The sequence below is a fragment of the Platichthys flesus genome, chromosome 20, assembly GCF_949316205.1.
Source record: "Platichthys flesus chromosome 20, fPlaFle2.1, whole genome shotgun sequence".
NCBI classification, from domain to species: Eukaryota; Metazoa; Chordata; class Actinopteri; order Pleuronectiformes; family Pleuronectidae; genus Platichthys; species Platichthys flesus.
Window position 1 is genome coordinate 272689 of NC_084964.1, and position 18420 is coordinate 291108.

The following is an 18420-nucleotide window of genomic DNA, read 5'->3' on the forward strand; positions in this document are numbered from 1 at the left end:
AACACTTGCTACTGGTATTTCACATGATGGCCTGATACGATGATGATTTGAGTGATGTTCTCTATCGCTGGATAACTGTAAAATGTCAAATCAAAATTTTCATGCACAACACTGTACTGGGAACCACTGCAGAGGGGCTGAAGAGCTGCATGCGGCTGCAGAGCCGCGGATTGTCGAACCTTGCCCTAGACCAAAAGAAAGGCGTTTGAACGCGATAAAAGCAGGACTGAACCTGGCTTCTCCATTACTGTCCACAGGAAGTTGTGTTAAGTGCTGGTTTCATAGCTAAGATCAAGGTGCTAATGGGGAGAGCGTGGCCTAGGGGATAGAGTGGGTGCTCTATAACAAGAAGGTTGCCTGTTCAAATCCCACTCTTTCCCATCTGCATGCCTAAGTGTCCTTGGCAAGACACTGAACCCCTAAAATGGCCCCTCATATATGCTGAGTGTTCTAACAATGTAAGTCGCTTTGGACAAATGTAATGTAATGTGCTGTACAGTGACCTTGAGAGTGTGCTAAACTTCAACATCAGTCTGAGGGCTCCTTTTAGAACGTGTTGGCGTCAGGCAAGCCTGTTCTCTGTCAGGGATGCTCTACGCACTCTCCATGGAACTTATCCTCCACATAATCGTTCCAGCCTTCAGGGTTTGTTTTATTCTGGTTTAGTAGGAAAACGTTATTTTATATGCCTACGCGGATCTTTTAGCAGACATCATCTTTTAGCAGACATCATTTCATATTTTAGCTTGGCTTCAGCAGCAAGGAAAAAAAGTTAAACCGTCGCTGTCGGTGAGTGGCGTGACGTTTTCCCAGTTGTCTCACAAAACCCTAAGTGGAGAATTGATGAAACAAAGGACCATGGGGTGTTTTTGAAGCAGACAACAAAGTAAAGATGAACTGGGAGACCGTCACAGAACAAATAGAAAACAGACTAGCAAAATGGAAACGGCTGCTCCCTCAAATGTCTCTCAGAGGTAGAGAACTGGTTTTAAACAACCTTGTGGCATCCCAACTGTGGCACCGATTACCTTGTGTGGACCCACCTCCAGGCTTCCTTGCTCAAACCGGATGCGGTAGCGACGCCGAAGCGAGGCGTGAGCGCTTATCCCTAGCGTGCCAGCGCTTGGCTGTTCACACCGGGCGCGGTAGCGACGCCGAAGCGCAGCTGTTATCAGCCTGCAGTAAAAACGGCATTTAATAATTTTTTTCAAGCATATACTTACTTGTTGCTCCAAAATTTACTGCAACAGCGTTCCAGGATTTGTCCTTTTTGTTGTTGTCTTTATACAACATGTTCCGAGGATCAAACAACTCACTTCACTTCTCCATTTCAATTATTAATTTAATGCCATCCATGTTGAAGAACCTCGTTGTTTGCTCCGTTAAATGTCGGGTGTCGGGGGTAAATTACGTATTCTACACTCAAGCCCATTTGGAGAATACGTAGTCCCCCCCCCCCCCCCCCTCTCTTTTTATCTGTATCACTATTTGTGTGGCTGTAGTGGATGGGCAGAGGGGGAAATCTAATAATGTCATTGGTCAAATGAAAACTCCTGGACAACAGAAGGGGAATACAAAGTGTAGGATGCATATTTGATCATTTATATCATATAGCATATGTCGTCAATATTGTTAAAAATCATTTTTCAGTGTGTTTCCTGTCACGATACGCTCGCTGGATGATGCTCTGATCTTAACTGATTCTAAATTTTACAAATTAAATGGGTCGCCTCCTTTTCATCAAGCTGTTTTTAAATCGTGGGCCCTTTTTTTTTACCATGAAAGGTGCCCAAAAGCTGACTCTCTGTAATGGTTGTTGAGAAGAGCATTAACCCACAGAGCCTGACTCGACGTCACGGCCAAATGGCACCCAGAGCAGACCTGGGGTCTCACGCAATGTTCACTTTATAAATCAAAGTCCTGACTAGATGTTTCACTACTGTGGCCTTGGCAAACAGGGAGTTTGCTACAGCGGACAGACACAGCAGATAGACACAGAGGAGCTTGCGGCCAGTTGTTCCATCTTGAGCACCCGTGCTTGTTGTGTAAACTCTGCAGAGCTTACTATTATAAAGACTCAATGGCAACTCCAGTCTGAGAATTTCTTTATTTCAAATCTCAAGATGAATTTCCATCACAACTGTTAATAACTCGGCTCTGTAACTCGGCTGTTTAATGGAATCTGAACGTAATTTGATGTAATTTGTTATATATTTTTCAATTAAAAGGTTCTTAATGAACAGATATGTTGCACATGATGTAAATGATGCAGTGGATCAATAATGTGGCTTCAGTTCATCACCTTACGTCTGCATAACCACTTTCCCGTCTCCAAAACTCCAACGTTTGCTTGAGAAGTGGTGTACGCAGATTTCAGGCCCCACTTTTTGCGTAGGCAATGGTTATAAATGAGACGCCTGGTCTGCGATCCTGAGCCCAGGTATGGGGTAAAAGACCGGCCACCCACTCAATGTAGTAAACAAGCTGAAACTGACCCTACACAGAGTTGAAAAGGAAACCTTCTACAGTAGTGGTCTCCCGCCTTTTCGAGCCCAAGATCACTTTTTAAATCCAAACGTAAACTGAGATCTACCACCCTGTATTCTTCAAAGAAACATACTTATGAGTATTTATTAGTTTTGCATTTTCTGTTATCAATTCATATTTACAGCATCTGTTCAGTGCACAATATTTAGCTTCAGTTCAACACTGCAGCACTTTACATTGCCTTTGACTTGAATATGGCCATAAATATGACAAATTAATTGTGTGAAAGTAGTGCCATGTATTCAAATTAATACAAATATTATACAGTTTGAAGCCTTGCATATTGTGCTCCTGCAAATATTTCACAATAAAATCTCCTTGTTAAACAAAAAAGGATTCAGTCAACAGAAACGCTGGGGTGCTTTTATTTTGAAACGCCTACAGAAAAGTTGCACAACTTGTGAATCCATTCATCTGTTCTAAAGTTCTAACGGGGCTTTGACTTTTATCGACAGACCGGAAGATGTGCCTCTTCATACCATAATGCAGATAAACTAGCGACTCCGCCGCCAAAAGCGCACACGCTGCTGTGTAAACAACCGACACACAGCTGATCTGCGGCGAAACCGCCGCTAGTGAGGCAAGAGAGTTCGTGGAGCGACAGTGAAGACTGCAAGATCGACAGCCCACAGTGTAGGGTTTTAAATAAACTTTGGACCTTTGACTATATGCTTCTGCATCTTTGTGTCATTCTTAACATAGGTTTTTGCACAGTATTTGCAAATGTACACAGTCTCTTCTACTACATTGGCTGGGATGAAATGTCTCCACAAATGAGATAGTGCACGTGGAATTGTTATGTAGAATAAGATGAGAAAAAAGCTTGTTAAAAAAAATCACTAATGCAATGCCAGAGATATAAATAGTTAGCCAAACAATTGGAATCGTCTTTAAAAATATTTTACAATTGATGGATAAATGAATAGAAAGAGGCTAGATGGACAGATGAACAATCCTCAATCAGCATGTTAATATATTTTCCCCAGTAACATCATCGAAACGTACCTGACTAGTCCTGCACACTACAGCAGGCCTCAATAGCTCTTCAGTAGTGTGAAGGATGTTGGGTATTATCTGCCCATGTGATGGAGAAATGCACAGTGGAAGGTTGGAATTCAACATGCAGCGTGTGCTGCATTCCATACATCTTTAAAATAGAGTTTTGAATGATGTTTTTATTGCTCAGCGTTTAATTTGCATATATTTTTTTTTGTAAAAATTCCCAAAATTCCCGAGCTACATTCTACGCCTACATTTTGACTTTGATCCACCTCAAAACAGGTCAGGGAAGCATTTAGAAGCTGGTGAGATCATGCTGTGACATTTGAGCCTTTACATTGAACACAACAGCGTGCACTACGATGAAACGCCAACACACAGGAAATGGTTGTAACGTCACCATTCACCATTATGCCTCAAAATGGACATGTACAATGAGAGTCACCTTGTGAACACAAGGACAATATTTGGTGAGGCAGAATAGCTCAACAGCATCACCTAGTGGAATCATTGAGTTGACGCCATCAAGAATGTCTCCTGCATCTGATGACCAAAATACCAACTCCAAGTGACCATATCTGTGTCTCCAGACATTATTCGAGCCAACCCTACCACATGCACATTAGCCTTTCATTTCTTTGGTCTAATGATTAATCCATCACAATATAAGAAACCCTTATTGACCTGTTAATTCCACAATTCTGACCCTGTAACCAATTTCTGTGCTTGGATTTGAGCCACCAACCTTCTGGTCGGAGGACAACTGCTCTAAACCTCAGCCCCACCCAGCCTCCGAACACACCACCATTTACCTGAATATGTGGCTGGTCTTCTAAAGCTGTATCCAAGCATAACAACAGGACTTTCAGCTTTGTTTACCAGAGAGATCATCAATGCGCCATAATGAGATCGGTGATAGGCCTGGTCGCGTGTCACTCAAAGGGCAGTCAGCCAATCAGAGGAAGGGCTCATAAATAACTAATGAGGCAGGCGAAAAACAGCCTGTTCTCTCTGGAAAGCCAGAGAGAGGCAGAAGAGAGGACATGGAAATAAATATTGCAGCAGTTTTTTTACACTAAACCACTGATATATGCTCTTCGGGATACCAATACCTCAAATAAATCACAGAAAGGTGTAATATATGGGCCCTTTAAGGATTTTTGTGCAGCATGCATATCATCCTCTTCCAAGTTTCCTAACAATGCCCCTTAATAATTCCCAACGGTCTGTAATTTATTCAAACCACATGACACCAAAACAATCTGAATAGCATGGTTAACCGGGACCACAGTATTTCTCCTTTCTACTTCTTTGTTTTCTCTCTCCCTTTTGTCTGTGTTGTCTGTATCTTTTGGTGGCCATGGCTACTCTCTCCTAGCCTGACGTTGTCACACTCACAATTCTAGTCAGAATGTGAGTCTGAGACCGCTCCATTGGGCTGTGATTATGGGGCGTGTTTCAACTGACCAGGAAATAAAATTCCTCTTCGCTCAATTGGATAGACCTACAACCAATCAGAGCAACGTAGTATGTGACGTATGTTAAGCAACTCATTGTGAGTTATTTACTAACGTCGGGTTCACACCGGACGCTTCAGCGCAGCGTCAAGCCTTAAATAACGGCTGGCTCCCATCCACTCCCATGTTAAAACATTGTGCGGGTCACACCGGAGGCTGAAACGCGCGAGGCAGCCTTGGTGCAGCGATCGTTTTGGCGTCGAGTCTAATTTTTGCGCTTGACTCGAGTTTATCGCACCAGGAAACACACTGAAAAACGATCTTAAACTATATTGATGACATATTTTATATGATAAAATGATCAAATATGCATCCCATACTTTGAAGTCCCCTTCTGTTGTCCTGGAGTTTTAATTTGACCAATGACATTATTAAATTTCCCCCTCTGCCCATCCACTACAGCCACACAAACAGTGATACAGATAAAAAGAGAGAGGGGGGGGACTACGTATTCTCCAACTAGGCTTGAGTGTAGAATACGTAATTTACCCCCGACACCCGACATTTAACGGAGCAAACAGCGAGGTTCTTCCAACATGGATGACATTAAATTAATAATTGAAGTGGAGAAGTACAGTGAGTTGTATGATCCTCGGAACATGTTGTATAAAGACAACACCAAGAAAGACAAATGTTGGGACGCTGTTGCTTAATGTTGGAGCAACAAGTAAGTATATGCTTTTAATCTATATCTGTACTTTAATCTTTTTAATCTGATATTATTAGCGCTGCCCGGCGGTTCAGCGTCGCTTCAGTGTCCGGTGTGAACAGCCAAGCGCCAGCGCGATAGGGATTAGCGCGGTAATTTGGCGTCGCCTCCACGTTCTGTGTTCCTCTTTTAAAATGAATGCACTGTCGATGTCTTCTAAAACAGACTCAATGGCAGCATCTACACATCTCAGCTCTCCAGCAGCAGGCATGTTTGTTGAAAACGAATTCAACCCAAGGGCACTTTGATGACGTGGTTGACTACGTTACCGTTGATCATCTGTCCATCATCGTATAAAGCCCGCCCTGACAATCTGATTGGTCCGGATGATTTGGAACCGGGCATAATTTCTCCCCAACGGAGCAACTCCAGACCAAACTTCCCGACCTCAAATGTTGTGGGCGGGGCTAAATTCGTCTGGCATCCAGGCTAACTCTCTCCCACCTGCTGCAGCCTGCTTACCTGCCTCCCCCATGGACCAGGCTTCATGATTGGCTATTTTTGTTAGAAAATCAACCACCGCTGTTTTCACTAAAACCGAGTTGTCCGTGTCTGTGTTTGGGTCAAGCTTTTGCAATATCTTCATACTACTTTTTTCTTAAGGTGATTATAACCTTAGTTCAAACTCTAACAGCCAGTGTTATTGGTATGTAGGCATAGGTTCAAGACTACTGTAGAATTGCTGTACAACTACTGCTGAATCCATTTTCTGGCTGTGAACTATAAAGCAATCTTTAAACCATGAAAATTGTTACGCATATAATTTGGTAACCATGGTAAGACATATGCACATTAGCAAAGGAGCAAGAGGCTCAATCAGAAAGTGAAAAGCGATTCCAACTCTGTACATACACACATATTCCATTTTTAGTCAAATTAAAATAATAATGTTCATCCGTTCTTTGATAAGCTCTTTATGATACCAGACACGATAAGGTTCAGTTAAGAGTTACATGATCATGGAATTTGCCATGGGAGTCCATCCTGATGCTGAGGGAGTCCATACAGGGTGACAAAACTGTCCAATCAAATAGCCACTTCTAAGCCCATGCTATTTCATGTTTCCCTGTTTCAAATAGGTTTATGTGAACATGAGCCAGATTCTTCTGGACCAAATGAATCAAATTAAAAGAGTTAATGTTACCTGATGGCTCTTCTTGTCTTTCAGATTCTGGATCTCTTTGCTGAGGACCTGGGTCTTCCTGTGGTTCTCTCTCAGAGTGGACTTTCTGTCTGAGTTGTCCCCAGTCGTCCGCTCTGAAATGGTTAAGCAACAAAAAGAGAAAAATGGTGATGGATGAGGACAGAGAAATGTGGGTCCAGAGGAGGAAGCGTACATGATATGTACCACTATTGAGAGGCATAGCAAGTTTTATTTAAGGTGACTATTTGGTTACAGCTACAAACACAGATGTAGCTTTAACTATTACTGCATCTTAATAAAAGACTTACCGAGTGCTTTGAGTGTGTCACTGGGAATATTGTTCCCTGCCATCTCCAGCTGAACGATCCTCTTGTTTTTCTGCAAGGCCTCTAGCAAAATTCTGCCACCCAGCAGACCAATGTTGTTCCATCTCAGGTCTGTCAACAGATAGTAATAGTGATCTAACTTTGAATAAGAGTGGACCACCATTCGATCATAAATACTGTATTCATGTACATCAGAACATTAACAATGTCAGACTGACCCCAAAGTCTACTTGAGATCAAGTATATTCACAACCATAAGAAACGGTCAGGTGTGAAAATATTCCTGCAAGAAACCAATCCCAGCAGTCATACAGGATACACCGTCAACCATGACAAGTGGATGACCATTCAAGATCACAAAGAGAGTGTAAATGCAAACTCCAAAAAAATGCTTTAGCCAGCCAGCAGATTTATACCAGAGGCAATAATGGTAATCAATGTACCACTGTATTGCCCTGTTTAGTAACTTTAATTGAGAAAGGTTGTTTAACTGAAATCCAGGATGAGAATAGTCAAGAGAAAAAGCTAAAGTTTTACTGAAAAATATAATTACTGTGGCAATGTACAAAGTTCATGAGATGTCATTGCATTGCTTTTCTTTTTCTAATTTATGTATTTGTATTATGAATAAGCCCAATTTTTATTTTTTATAAATCATGCAACTTAATATAGTGCCGTGTCTTGTGAAAGTGAAAGGGTGTTGTTCAATGTCATTGTAAATCACCTAAGACTTCCAGTGTGGTGTTGTGTTTGAGAGCCAGAGCAAGCTCAGATGCTCCGTGGTGGTTGATCTGATTGTTGCGCAAGTCCAGCTGCGTCAGCATGCTGTTGGAGGCCAAACCCTGACAAAAGGATAAGAAGGCCTCATCCCACACCCCCAACGCATTCCACTCCAACACAAGCCTGCAAAAAATATTTCAAGTCTTTAAAGGGGAGGGTACTTTATCGCTGAAACACAAGTATCCATAATCTGGTTTTCAGTCGTGATTAAAAATCCCTTCTCAGATGATACCAGATACTTATTTGTTGACTGCTATTCCATGTTGTAGCAGTGGGCTTTAATTGATAATTGAACTTATTTTAGTTTTAAGTAGACAGTAAGAGTAAGCAAAAAATGCTCTTAATAATCATTCCATTTATTGAAGGTAGAGTTAAAAACCTATATCACCTTGTGAGGACTAATAAACAACAATTGCAATTAAACATTTGCGATAACTGTGATTATTTTATTTTATTTTATTCGTGAAAAAGTGACCTACAAGATATATAAGACATTCAGATATAGATACAAAAATGAGAAGACATACAGAAAAAACAATAAGGAAAATTATATAAATCATAATGTCATAAATGAGTGACTTAGTGACGAAGCTCAGCTCCGCTTCTTGACCCTCTGTTAGCTGAAGTTAGCCAGCCCGCGCTAGCCGCTACGGAGCCACCTAGCGTAACCTCCGCTAGCAGTCTCTCAACTTGTCAAAGGCAGCTGGGAGCCCAGGGTGGCTGGGTGACTGTCCAGAGCCCCTATGCCTAATCGTTGCCAGATCCACGGCTGTGGCTGCATCGGAAATCATAGATCGTTATCCTAATGGCAAATCCTGTATTATGCTGACTGACCTTGCGAATAATAGCGGATCCTGTATCGTGTTAGCATCTGATAGTGGTGGTGGTCCAAGATCGAGATGGCAGCTGATCCTGATGGCGGCAGTGGATGATTGTGGACTATGGTGGCATCTGATCGCAATAGTGGATCATGATCGTGGTTGCTGCTCACCATAGACTATGATTACTACAAGACTGCTTGATATACAATATGTATACTCAGGTAACATTACTGACAATAATCTGTCAATTAATTGACCTTCCATTATTCTATAAACTACTTAATAAAACTAGGGCTACGTTGTAGCACTGGCGGGCCCGAGCACCCGCACGTTGAAGCCTGTAACGTCGGTGGAGAGAGCTATCGATAACCAAGCGCACGTCTCCGTGTTGCATGCATTTTGCCACTGCGGCAAGATAAACGATTCACTATCTTCGTCCATCAAGCGACGCCGATCCTTTTTCTTCTAATTGCACATTCCAATTATCAATTGCACATCACACTGTGAAAATTACATGTAAACCGAATGATAGTTGAAAAACAAAGTTTACTTCCTGTTGCCAGTAGGTGGCGCCATCACTATTATTACGCACAGACCTGATCTGTTCAAGTAGGCGCTCTGATGTAGCATGAGCAATTTTGTGTCAATTGGACAATTTTACCACAACGTAATTTTCACACTGATCAGTAGGTGGCGCTATTACCCTAGCCCTAATATTCAGATATGGAGCTGTTCAGGTCCGATTGTGATCAGAGGTCAGTAGTTTGGAGCCTGTTGGATAATGCAGAGTGGAATAACAAAGTACTTCCTGTTTCATGAATAATCAATAGGTGGCGCTATGACACTGAGGATATATTGACACATAGTGCTGTTCAGGCTTGTACTCTAATCATGTGACAGAAGTTTGGTAGTGAAGACCAATGCACAGTGGACTTATGAAAACATCGTCATCGAAGGATGATCCTTCACCAAACATCAATGTTTACATGGTTTGAGGAAATTTTACAATTCTGACCAATGACATGACTGAGCTCATTTGAGCTGTATATTGTAAAGCAGCCAGGAGCAGTTCATCAAAATATAAAACATGTCACTTCCTGTAGCCACCAGGGGGCGCTGTCATAATGTCTGTGTAGATGTCATCAAGCTGGGACTCTTGTCTTACATGTCTAGTTTGGACTCGATTGGACCATGTATGTCCGCGATACAGATGCTCGTGTTTTGATGGCGTTTAATCAAACTTTGACGCCACGGTCACACGGTGTGACGGGAAAAAACTCCCTTAGTCGCTTTTTTTCTTAATCTTGTTTTTATGACACTCATCTGAATTTGAAGTTGATCAGATGAAAGCTCTACGACAAGTACATCAAAGAAAAAATGTGGAATGGCTAAAATGGCCACTAAATTCAAAATGGCGGGCTTCCTGTTTGGTCTAGCATATCTATCCAAGAGACTTATTTGTTTGTTATGAAAAGACACATGCCCAAAATGATTTTTGTACATGTCGGCCAATCGTAGTGCCGGGGCTGCCCATTAGGGGGCGCTAGTCAGTTGTTTTGCCACGCCCATTCCTTAAAACCATTTGAATATCTTCAGGGGGGGGATTTTGCTAAACACATGTAGTTTGAGTGAGATAGAACCATTAACACTGAAGTTACAGCAATTTCGTGTTTCACGGCGAGTTGATGAACTTTGATGCCACGCCATTAATATGGCGTTTGACGAAAAGTTACAGTTATCTTATGCCTTCATTATCAATGTCTTGAGACCCATTTGATAAAGTTTGACATGGTTGAGGTCAATGGATGAGGAGAAATACATCCAAGTGTAAAAAAAAAAAACATGCAAAAAAAAAGACATTTCCTGTTGCCACCAGGGGGCGCTGTGATTTCAAGTCATGATTTCTGTGTAGATGTCATCAGGCCGGGACTCTTGTCTTACATGTCTAGTTTGGACTCGATTGGACCATGTATGTTCGAGATACAGATGCTTGTGTTTTGATGGCGTTTAATCAAACTTTGACGCCACGCCACGGTCACACGGTGTGACGGAAAAAAAATCCCTTAGTCAATTTTTTTCTTAATCTTGTTTTGATGAGACTCATCTGAATTTGAAGTTGATCAGATGAAAGCTCTACGACAAGTACATCAAAGGAAAAATGTGGAATATGGCTAAAATGGCCACTAAATTCAAAATGGCGGACTTCCTGTTGCTTTTTTCACAATATTCCTTGAGACTTTTTTTCATGACTGGTCACGATACACCTATGTCCCGATTTTGGTGAAGATCATTGAAGGGGAAACCTAGGGGCTGGTTCCAGGGGGCGCTGTTGAGCCATTTTGCCACGCCCAATTCAAATTACTCCAGAATACTAAAATATCCGCAGACCTTGAATTTCCTGCAAAGTTTCACAACATTTTGAGCATTTCTAGACCCTGAAAAAGCCCCCCAAAAGGGAAATAATAATAACTAGGGCTACGTTGTAGCACTTGCGGGCCCGAGCACCCGCACGTTGAAGCCTGTTGCGGTCGGTGGAGAGAGCGATCGATGACCAAGCGCACATCATCGATCGAGCATGCACTTCTCCACGTTGCATGCGTTTTGCGCTCTGCGGCAGTAGGTTTGCCAGTAGGTGGCGCCATCACTATTATTACGCACAGACATATAGATCTGTTCAAGTAGGCGCTCTGATGTAGCGTGAGAAATTTTGTGTCAATTGGACAATGTTTCCGCAACTTAATTTTCACACTGATCAATAGGTGGCGCTATGATCCTGAACTAATATTCATATATGGAGCTGTTCTATTCAGGATTGTGATCATAGGTCAGTAGTTTGGAGCCGGTTGGATAATGCAGAGTGGATTAACAAAGTACTTCCTGTTTCCTGGCGAATCAGTAGGTGGCGCTATGACACTGAGGAAATATTGACACATAGAGCTGTTCAGGCTTGGACTCTGACCATGTGACAGAAGTTTTGTAGTGATAGGACAATGCACAGTGGAGTTATGATAACATCGTGTCCTTTGGCGAAGGAAAATCCTTCGCCGCACATCAATGTTTACACGGTTTGAGGAAACGTCACAATTCTGACCATGATCTAATGACTTGACTGAGCTGATTTGAGCTGTATATTGTAAATCAGCCAGGAGCAGTTCATCAAAGTATAAAACATGTCACTTCCTGTAGCCACCAGGGGGCGCTGTAATTTCAAGTCATAATTTCTGTGTAGATGTCATCAGGATGGCACCCTTGTCTTACATGTCTAGTTTGGACTCGATTGGACAATGTATGTCCGAGATACAGATCCTCGTGTTTTGATGGCGTTTAATCAAACTCAAGACGCCACGCCACGGTCACACGGTGTGACGAAAGGTCAATCTCTTAATCACTTTTTATCTCCATCTTGTTGTGATGGCACTGATCTTAATTTGAAGTTAATCTGATGAAAGCCCTGGGACAAGTGCATCAAGTAAAAATGTGGAATATGGAAAAAAAATGGCCACTTAATCCAAAATGGCGGCCTCCCTGTTTGGTCAAGCATACCTATCCAAGATATTTTTTTGTTTGTTATGAAACGACACATGTCCCGATAGATTTGTATAAATGTCGGCCATCGTAGTGCCGGGGTTGCCCTATAGGGGGCGCTGGTCAGTTTTTTTGCCACGCCCATTTCTTAAAACCATATGAATATCTTCAGGGGGGGCTGTTGTTACACACATGTAGTTTGAGAGAGATAGAATCATGAACACTGAAGTTACAGCAATTTCGTGTTTCACGGCGAGTTGATGAACTTTAATGCCACGCCATTCATATGGCGTTTGACGAAAAGTCACGGTAATCTTATGTCTTCATTGTCAATGTCTTGGGACCCATTTGATACAGTTTGACATGGTTGAGGTCAGTGGATGAGGAGAAATTCATCCAAGTGTAAGACAAGCAAAAAACAAGACATTTCCTGTTGCCACCAGGGGGCGCTGCGGTTTTAAGTCATCATTTATGCATAGATGTCATCAGGCGGGGACTATTGTCTTACATGTCTAGTTTGGACCTGATTGGAACATGTATGTCCGAGATACAGATGCCCGTGTTTTGATGGCGTGTAACCAATTTTTAACGCCATGCCACGGTCACACGGTGTGATAAAAAAAAAATCCCTCAATCATTTTTTATCTCCATCTTGTTGTGATGACACTCATCTGAATTTGAAGTTGATCTGATGAAAGCCCTGGGACAAGTACGTAAAAGTAAAAATGTGGGATATTGCCAAAATGGCCACTAAAAGCAAAATGGCGGACTTCCTGTTGCGTTTTTCATAATGCTCCATGAGACTTTTTTTCATGACTGGTCACGATACACCTATATCCAGATTTTGATGAAAATCCGTTATGTGGAAACCTAGGGACTGGTTCCAGGGGGCGCTGTAGAGCCATTTTGCCACGCCCAATTCCAATTACTCCAGAATACTAAAATATCCGCAGACCTTGAATTTCCTGCAAAGTTTCATAACTTTTTGAGCATGTCTAGACCCTGAAAAAGCCCCCCAAAGGGAAATAATAATAACTAGGGCTACGTTGTAGCACTTGCGGGCCCGAGCACCCGCACGTTGAAGCCTGTTGCGGTCGGTGGAGAGAGCGATCGATGACCAAGCGCACATCATCGATCGAGCATGCACTTCTCCACGTTGCATGCGTTTTGCGCTCTGCGGCAGTAGGTTTGCCAGTAGGTGGCGCCATCACTATTATTACGCACAGACATATATATCTGTTCATGTAGGCGCTCTGATGTAGCGTGAGCAATTTTGTGTCAATTGGACAATGTTAACACAACTTAATTTTCACACTGATCAGTAGGTGGCGCTATGATCCTGAACTAATATTCATATATGGAGCTGTTCTATTCAGGATTGTGATCATAGGTCAGTAGTTTGGAGCCGGTTGGATAATGCAGAGTGGATTAACAAAGTACTTCCTGTTTCCTGGCGAATCAGTAGGTGGCGCTATGACACTGAGGAAATATTGACACATAGAGCTGTTCAGGCTTGGACTCTGACCATGTGACAGAAGTTTTGTAGTGATAGGACAATGCACAGTGGAGTTATGATAACATCGTGTCCTTTGGCGAAGGAAAATCCTTCGCCGCACATCAATGTTTACACGGTTTGAGGAAACGTCACAATTCTGACCATGATCTAATGACTTGACTGATCTGATTTGAGCTGTATATTGTAAATCAGCCAGGAGCAGTTCATCAAAGTATAAAACATGTCACTTCCTGTAGCCACCAGGGGGCGCTGTAATTTCAAGTCATAATTTCTGTGTAGATGTCATCAGGATGGCACCCTTGTCTTACATGTCTAGTTTGGACTCGATTGGACAATGTATGTCCGAGATACAGAACCTCGTGTTTTGATGGCGTTTAATCAAACTCAAGACGCCACGCCACGGTCACACGGTGTGACGAAAGGTCAATCTCTTAATCACTTTTTATCTCCATCTTGTTGTGATGGCACTGATCTTAATTTGAAGTAAATCTGATGAAAGCCCTGGGACAAGTGCATCAAGTAAAAATGTGGAATATGGAAAAAAAATGGCCACTTAATCCAAAATGGCGGCCTCCCTGTTTGGTCAAGCATACCTATCCAAGATATTTTTTTGTTTGTTATGAAACGACACATGTCCCGATAGATTTGTATAAATGTCGGCCATCGTAGTGCCGGGGTTGCCCTATAGGGGGCGCTGGTCAGTTTTTTTTTCCACGCCCATTTCTTAAAACCATATGAATATCTTCAGGGGGGGGCTGTTGTTACACACATGTAGTTTGAGAGAGATAGAATCATGAACACTGAAGTTACAGCAATTTCGTGTTTCACGGCGAGTTGATGAACTTTAATGCCACGCCATTCATATGGCGTTTGACGAAAAGTCACGGTAATCTTATGTCTTCATTGTCAATGTCTTGGGACCCATTTGATACAGTTTGACATGGTTGAGGTCAGTGCATGAGGAGAAATTCATCCAAGTGTAAGACAAGCAAAAAACAAGACATTTCCTGTTGCCACCAGGGGGCGCTGCGGTTTTAAGTCATCATTTATGCATAGATGTCATCAGGCGGGGACTATTGTCTTACATGTCTAGTTTGGACTTGATTGGAACATGTATGTCCGAGATACAGATGCCCGTGTTTTGATGGCGTGTAACCAATTTTTAACGCCATGCCACGGTCACACGGTGTGATAAAAAAAAAATCCCTCAATCACTTTTTATCTCCATCTTGTTGTGATGACACTCATCTGAATTTGAAGTTGATCTGATGAAAGCCCTGGGACAAGTACGTAAAAGTAAAAATGTGGGATATTGCCAAAATGGCCACTAAAAGCAAAATGGCGGACTTCCTGTTGCGTTTTTCAGAATGCTCCATGAGACTTTTTTTCATGACTGGTCACGATACACCTATATCCAGATTTTGATGAAAATCCGTTATGTGGAAACCTAGGGGCTGGTTCCAGGGGGCGCTGTAGAGCCATTTTGCCACGCCCAATTCCAATTACTCCAGAATACTAAAATATCCGCAGACCTTGAATTTCCTGCAAAGTTTCATAACTTTTTGAGGATGTCTAGACCCTGAAAAAGCCCCCCAAAGGGAAATAATAATAATAATAATAATAATAATAATAAAAATCCTTACAGATTCAATAGGGCCTCTCACCATTCGGTGCTCGGGCCCTAAAAATCCTTACAGATTCAATAGGGCCTCTCACCATTCGGTGCTCGGGCCCTAATAATAATAATAACTAGGGCTACGTTGTAGCACTTGCGGGCCCGAGCACCCGCACGTTGAAGCCTGTTGCGGTCGGTGGAGAGAGCGATCGATGACCAAGCGCACATCATCGATCGAGCATGCACTTCTCCACGTTGCATGCGTTTTGCGCTCTGCGGCAGTAGGTTTGCCAGTAGGTGGCGCCATCACTATTATTACGCACAGACATATATATCTGTTCATGTAGGCGCTCTGATGTAGCGTGAGCAATTTTGTGTCAATTGGACAATGTTAACACAACTTAATTTTCACACTGATCAGTAGGTGGCGCTATGACCCTGAACTAATATTTATATGTGGAGCTGTTCAGATCAGTATTGTGATCATAGGTCAGTAGTTTGGAGCCGGTTGGATAATGCAGAGTGGATTAACAAAGTACTTCCTGTTTCCTGATGAATCAGTAGGTGGCGCTATGACACTGAGGAAATATTGACACATAGAGCTGTTCAGGCTTGTACTCTTATCATGTGACAGAAGTTTGGTAGTGATAGGACAATGCACAGTGTAATTATGAAAACATCGTGTCCTTTGGCGAAGGATGATCCTTCGCCAAACATCAATGTTTACATGGTTTGAGAAAATGTCACAATTCTGACCATGATCTAATGACTTGACTGATCTGATTTGAGCTGTATATTGTAAATCAGCCAGGAGCAGTTCATCAAAGTATAAAACATGTCACTTCCTGTAGCCACCAGGGGGCGCTGTAATTTCAAGTCATAATTTCTGTGTAGATGTCATCAGGATGGCACCCTTGTCTTACATGTCTAGTTTGGACTCGATTGGACAATGTATGTCCGAGATACAGAACCTCGTGTTTTGATGGCGTTTAATCAAACTCAAGACGCCACGCCACGGTCACACGGTGTGACGAAAGGTCAATCTCTTAATCACTTTTTATCTCCATCTTGTTGTGATGGCACTGATCTTAATTTGAAGTTAATCTGATGAAAGCCCTGGGACAAGTGCATCAAGTAAAAATGTGGAATATGGAAAAAAAATGGCCACTTAATCCAAAATGGCGGCCTCCCTGTTTGGTCAAGCATACCTATCCAAGATATTTTTTTGTTTGTTATGAAACGACACATGTCCCGATAGATTTGTATAAATGTCGGCCATCGTAGTGCCGGGGTTGCCCTATAGGGGGCGCTGGTCAGTTTTTTTGCCACGCCCATTTCTTAAAACCATATGAATATCTTCAGGGGGGGGCTGTTGTTACACACATGTAGTTTGAGAGAGATAGAATCATGAACACTGAAGTTACAGCAATTTTGTGTTTCACGGCGTGTTGATGAACTTTAATGCCACGCCATTCATATGGCGTTTGACGAAAAGTCACGGTAATCTTATGTCTTCATTGTCAATGTCTTGGGACCCATTTGATACAGTTTGACATGGTTGAGGTCAGTGCATGAGGAGAAATTCATCCAAGTGTAAGACAAGCAAAAAACAAGACATTTCCTGTTGCCACCAGGGGGCGCTGCGGTTTTAAGTCATCATTTATGCATAGATGTCATCAGGCGGGGACTATTGTCTTACATGTCTAGTTTGGACTTGATTGGAACATGTATGTCCGAGATACAGATGCCCGTGTTTTGATGGCGTGTAACCAATTTTTAACGCCATGCCACGGTCACACGGTGTGATAAAAAAAAAATCCCTCAATCACTTTTTATCTCCATCTTGTTGTGATGACACTCATCTGAATTTGAAGTTGATCTGATGAAAGCCCTGGGACAAGTACGTAAAAGTAAAAATGTGGGATATTGCCAAAATGGCCACTAAAAGCAAAATGGCGGACTTCCTGTTGCGTTTTTCAGAATGCTCCATGAGACTTTTTTTCATGACTGGTCACGATACACCTATATCCAGATTTTGATGAAAATCCGTTATGTGGAAACCTAGGGGCTGGTTCCAGGGGGCGCTGTAGAGCCATTTTGCCACGCCCAATTCCAATTACTCCAGAATACTAAAATATCCGCAGACCTTGAATTTCCTGCAAAGTTTCATAACTTTTTGAGGATGTCTAGACCCTGAAAAAGCCCCCCAAAGGGAAATAATAATAATAATAATAATAATAATAATAAAAATCCTTACAGATTCAATAGGGCCTCTCACCATTCGGTGCTCGGGCCCTAAAAATCCTTACAGATTCAATAGGGCCTCTCACCATTCGGTGCTCGGGCCCTAATAATAATAATAACTAGGGCTACGTTGTAGCACTTGCGGGCCCGAGCACCCGCACGTTGAAGCCTGTTGCGGTCGGTGGAGAGAGCGATCGATGACCAAGCGCACATCATCGATCGAGCATGCACTTCTCCACGTTGCATGCGTTTTGCGCTCTGCGGCAGTAGGTTTGCCAGTAGGTGGCGCCATCACTATTATTACGCACAGACATATATATCTGTTCATGTAGGCGCTCTGATGTAGCGTGAGCAATTTTGTGTCAATTGGACAATGTTAACACAACTTAATTTTCACACTGATCAGTAGGTGGCGCTATGACCCTGAACTAATATTTATATGTGGAGCTGTTCAGATCAGTATTGTGATCATAGGTCAGTAGTTTGGAGCCGGTTGGATAATGCAGAGTGGATTAACAAAGTACTTCCTGTTTCCTGATGAATCAGTAGGTGGCGCTATGACACTGAGGAAATATTGACACATAGAGCTGTTCAGGCTTGTACTCTTATCATGTGACAGAAGTTTGGTAGTGATAGGACAATGCACAGTGTAATTATGAAAACATCGTGTCCTTTGG

The 18420-nt window shown here is 42.4% G+C and overlaps 1 protein-coding gene across 4 annotated transcripts in view; it reads right to left on the bottom strand.

Annotated features, from left to right (window-relative positions):
• Window positions 1-18420, bottom strand: part of lrrc45 (leucine rich repeat containing 45) — a 128136-nt gene that overhangs the window by 28679 nt on the left and 81037 nt on the right. For all 4 annotated transcript variants that reach the window (XM_062413762.1, XM_062413760.1, XM_062413761.1 and 1 more), the window contains exons 5-7: window positions 7967-8145; window positions 7225-7353; window positions 6917-7029 (exon numbers count right to left, since the gene is read on the bottom strand). In XM_062413762.1, the coding sequence (XP_062269746.1) occupies window positions 6917-7029; window positions 7225-7353; window positions 7967-8145 (421 nt within the window). The remainder of the gene's footprint in view (window positions 1-6916; window positions 7030-7224; window positions 7354-7966; window positions 8146-18420) is intronic.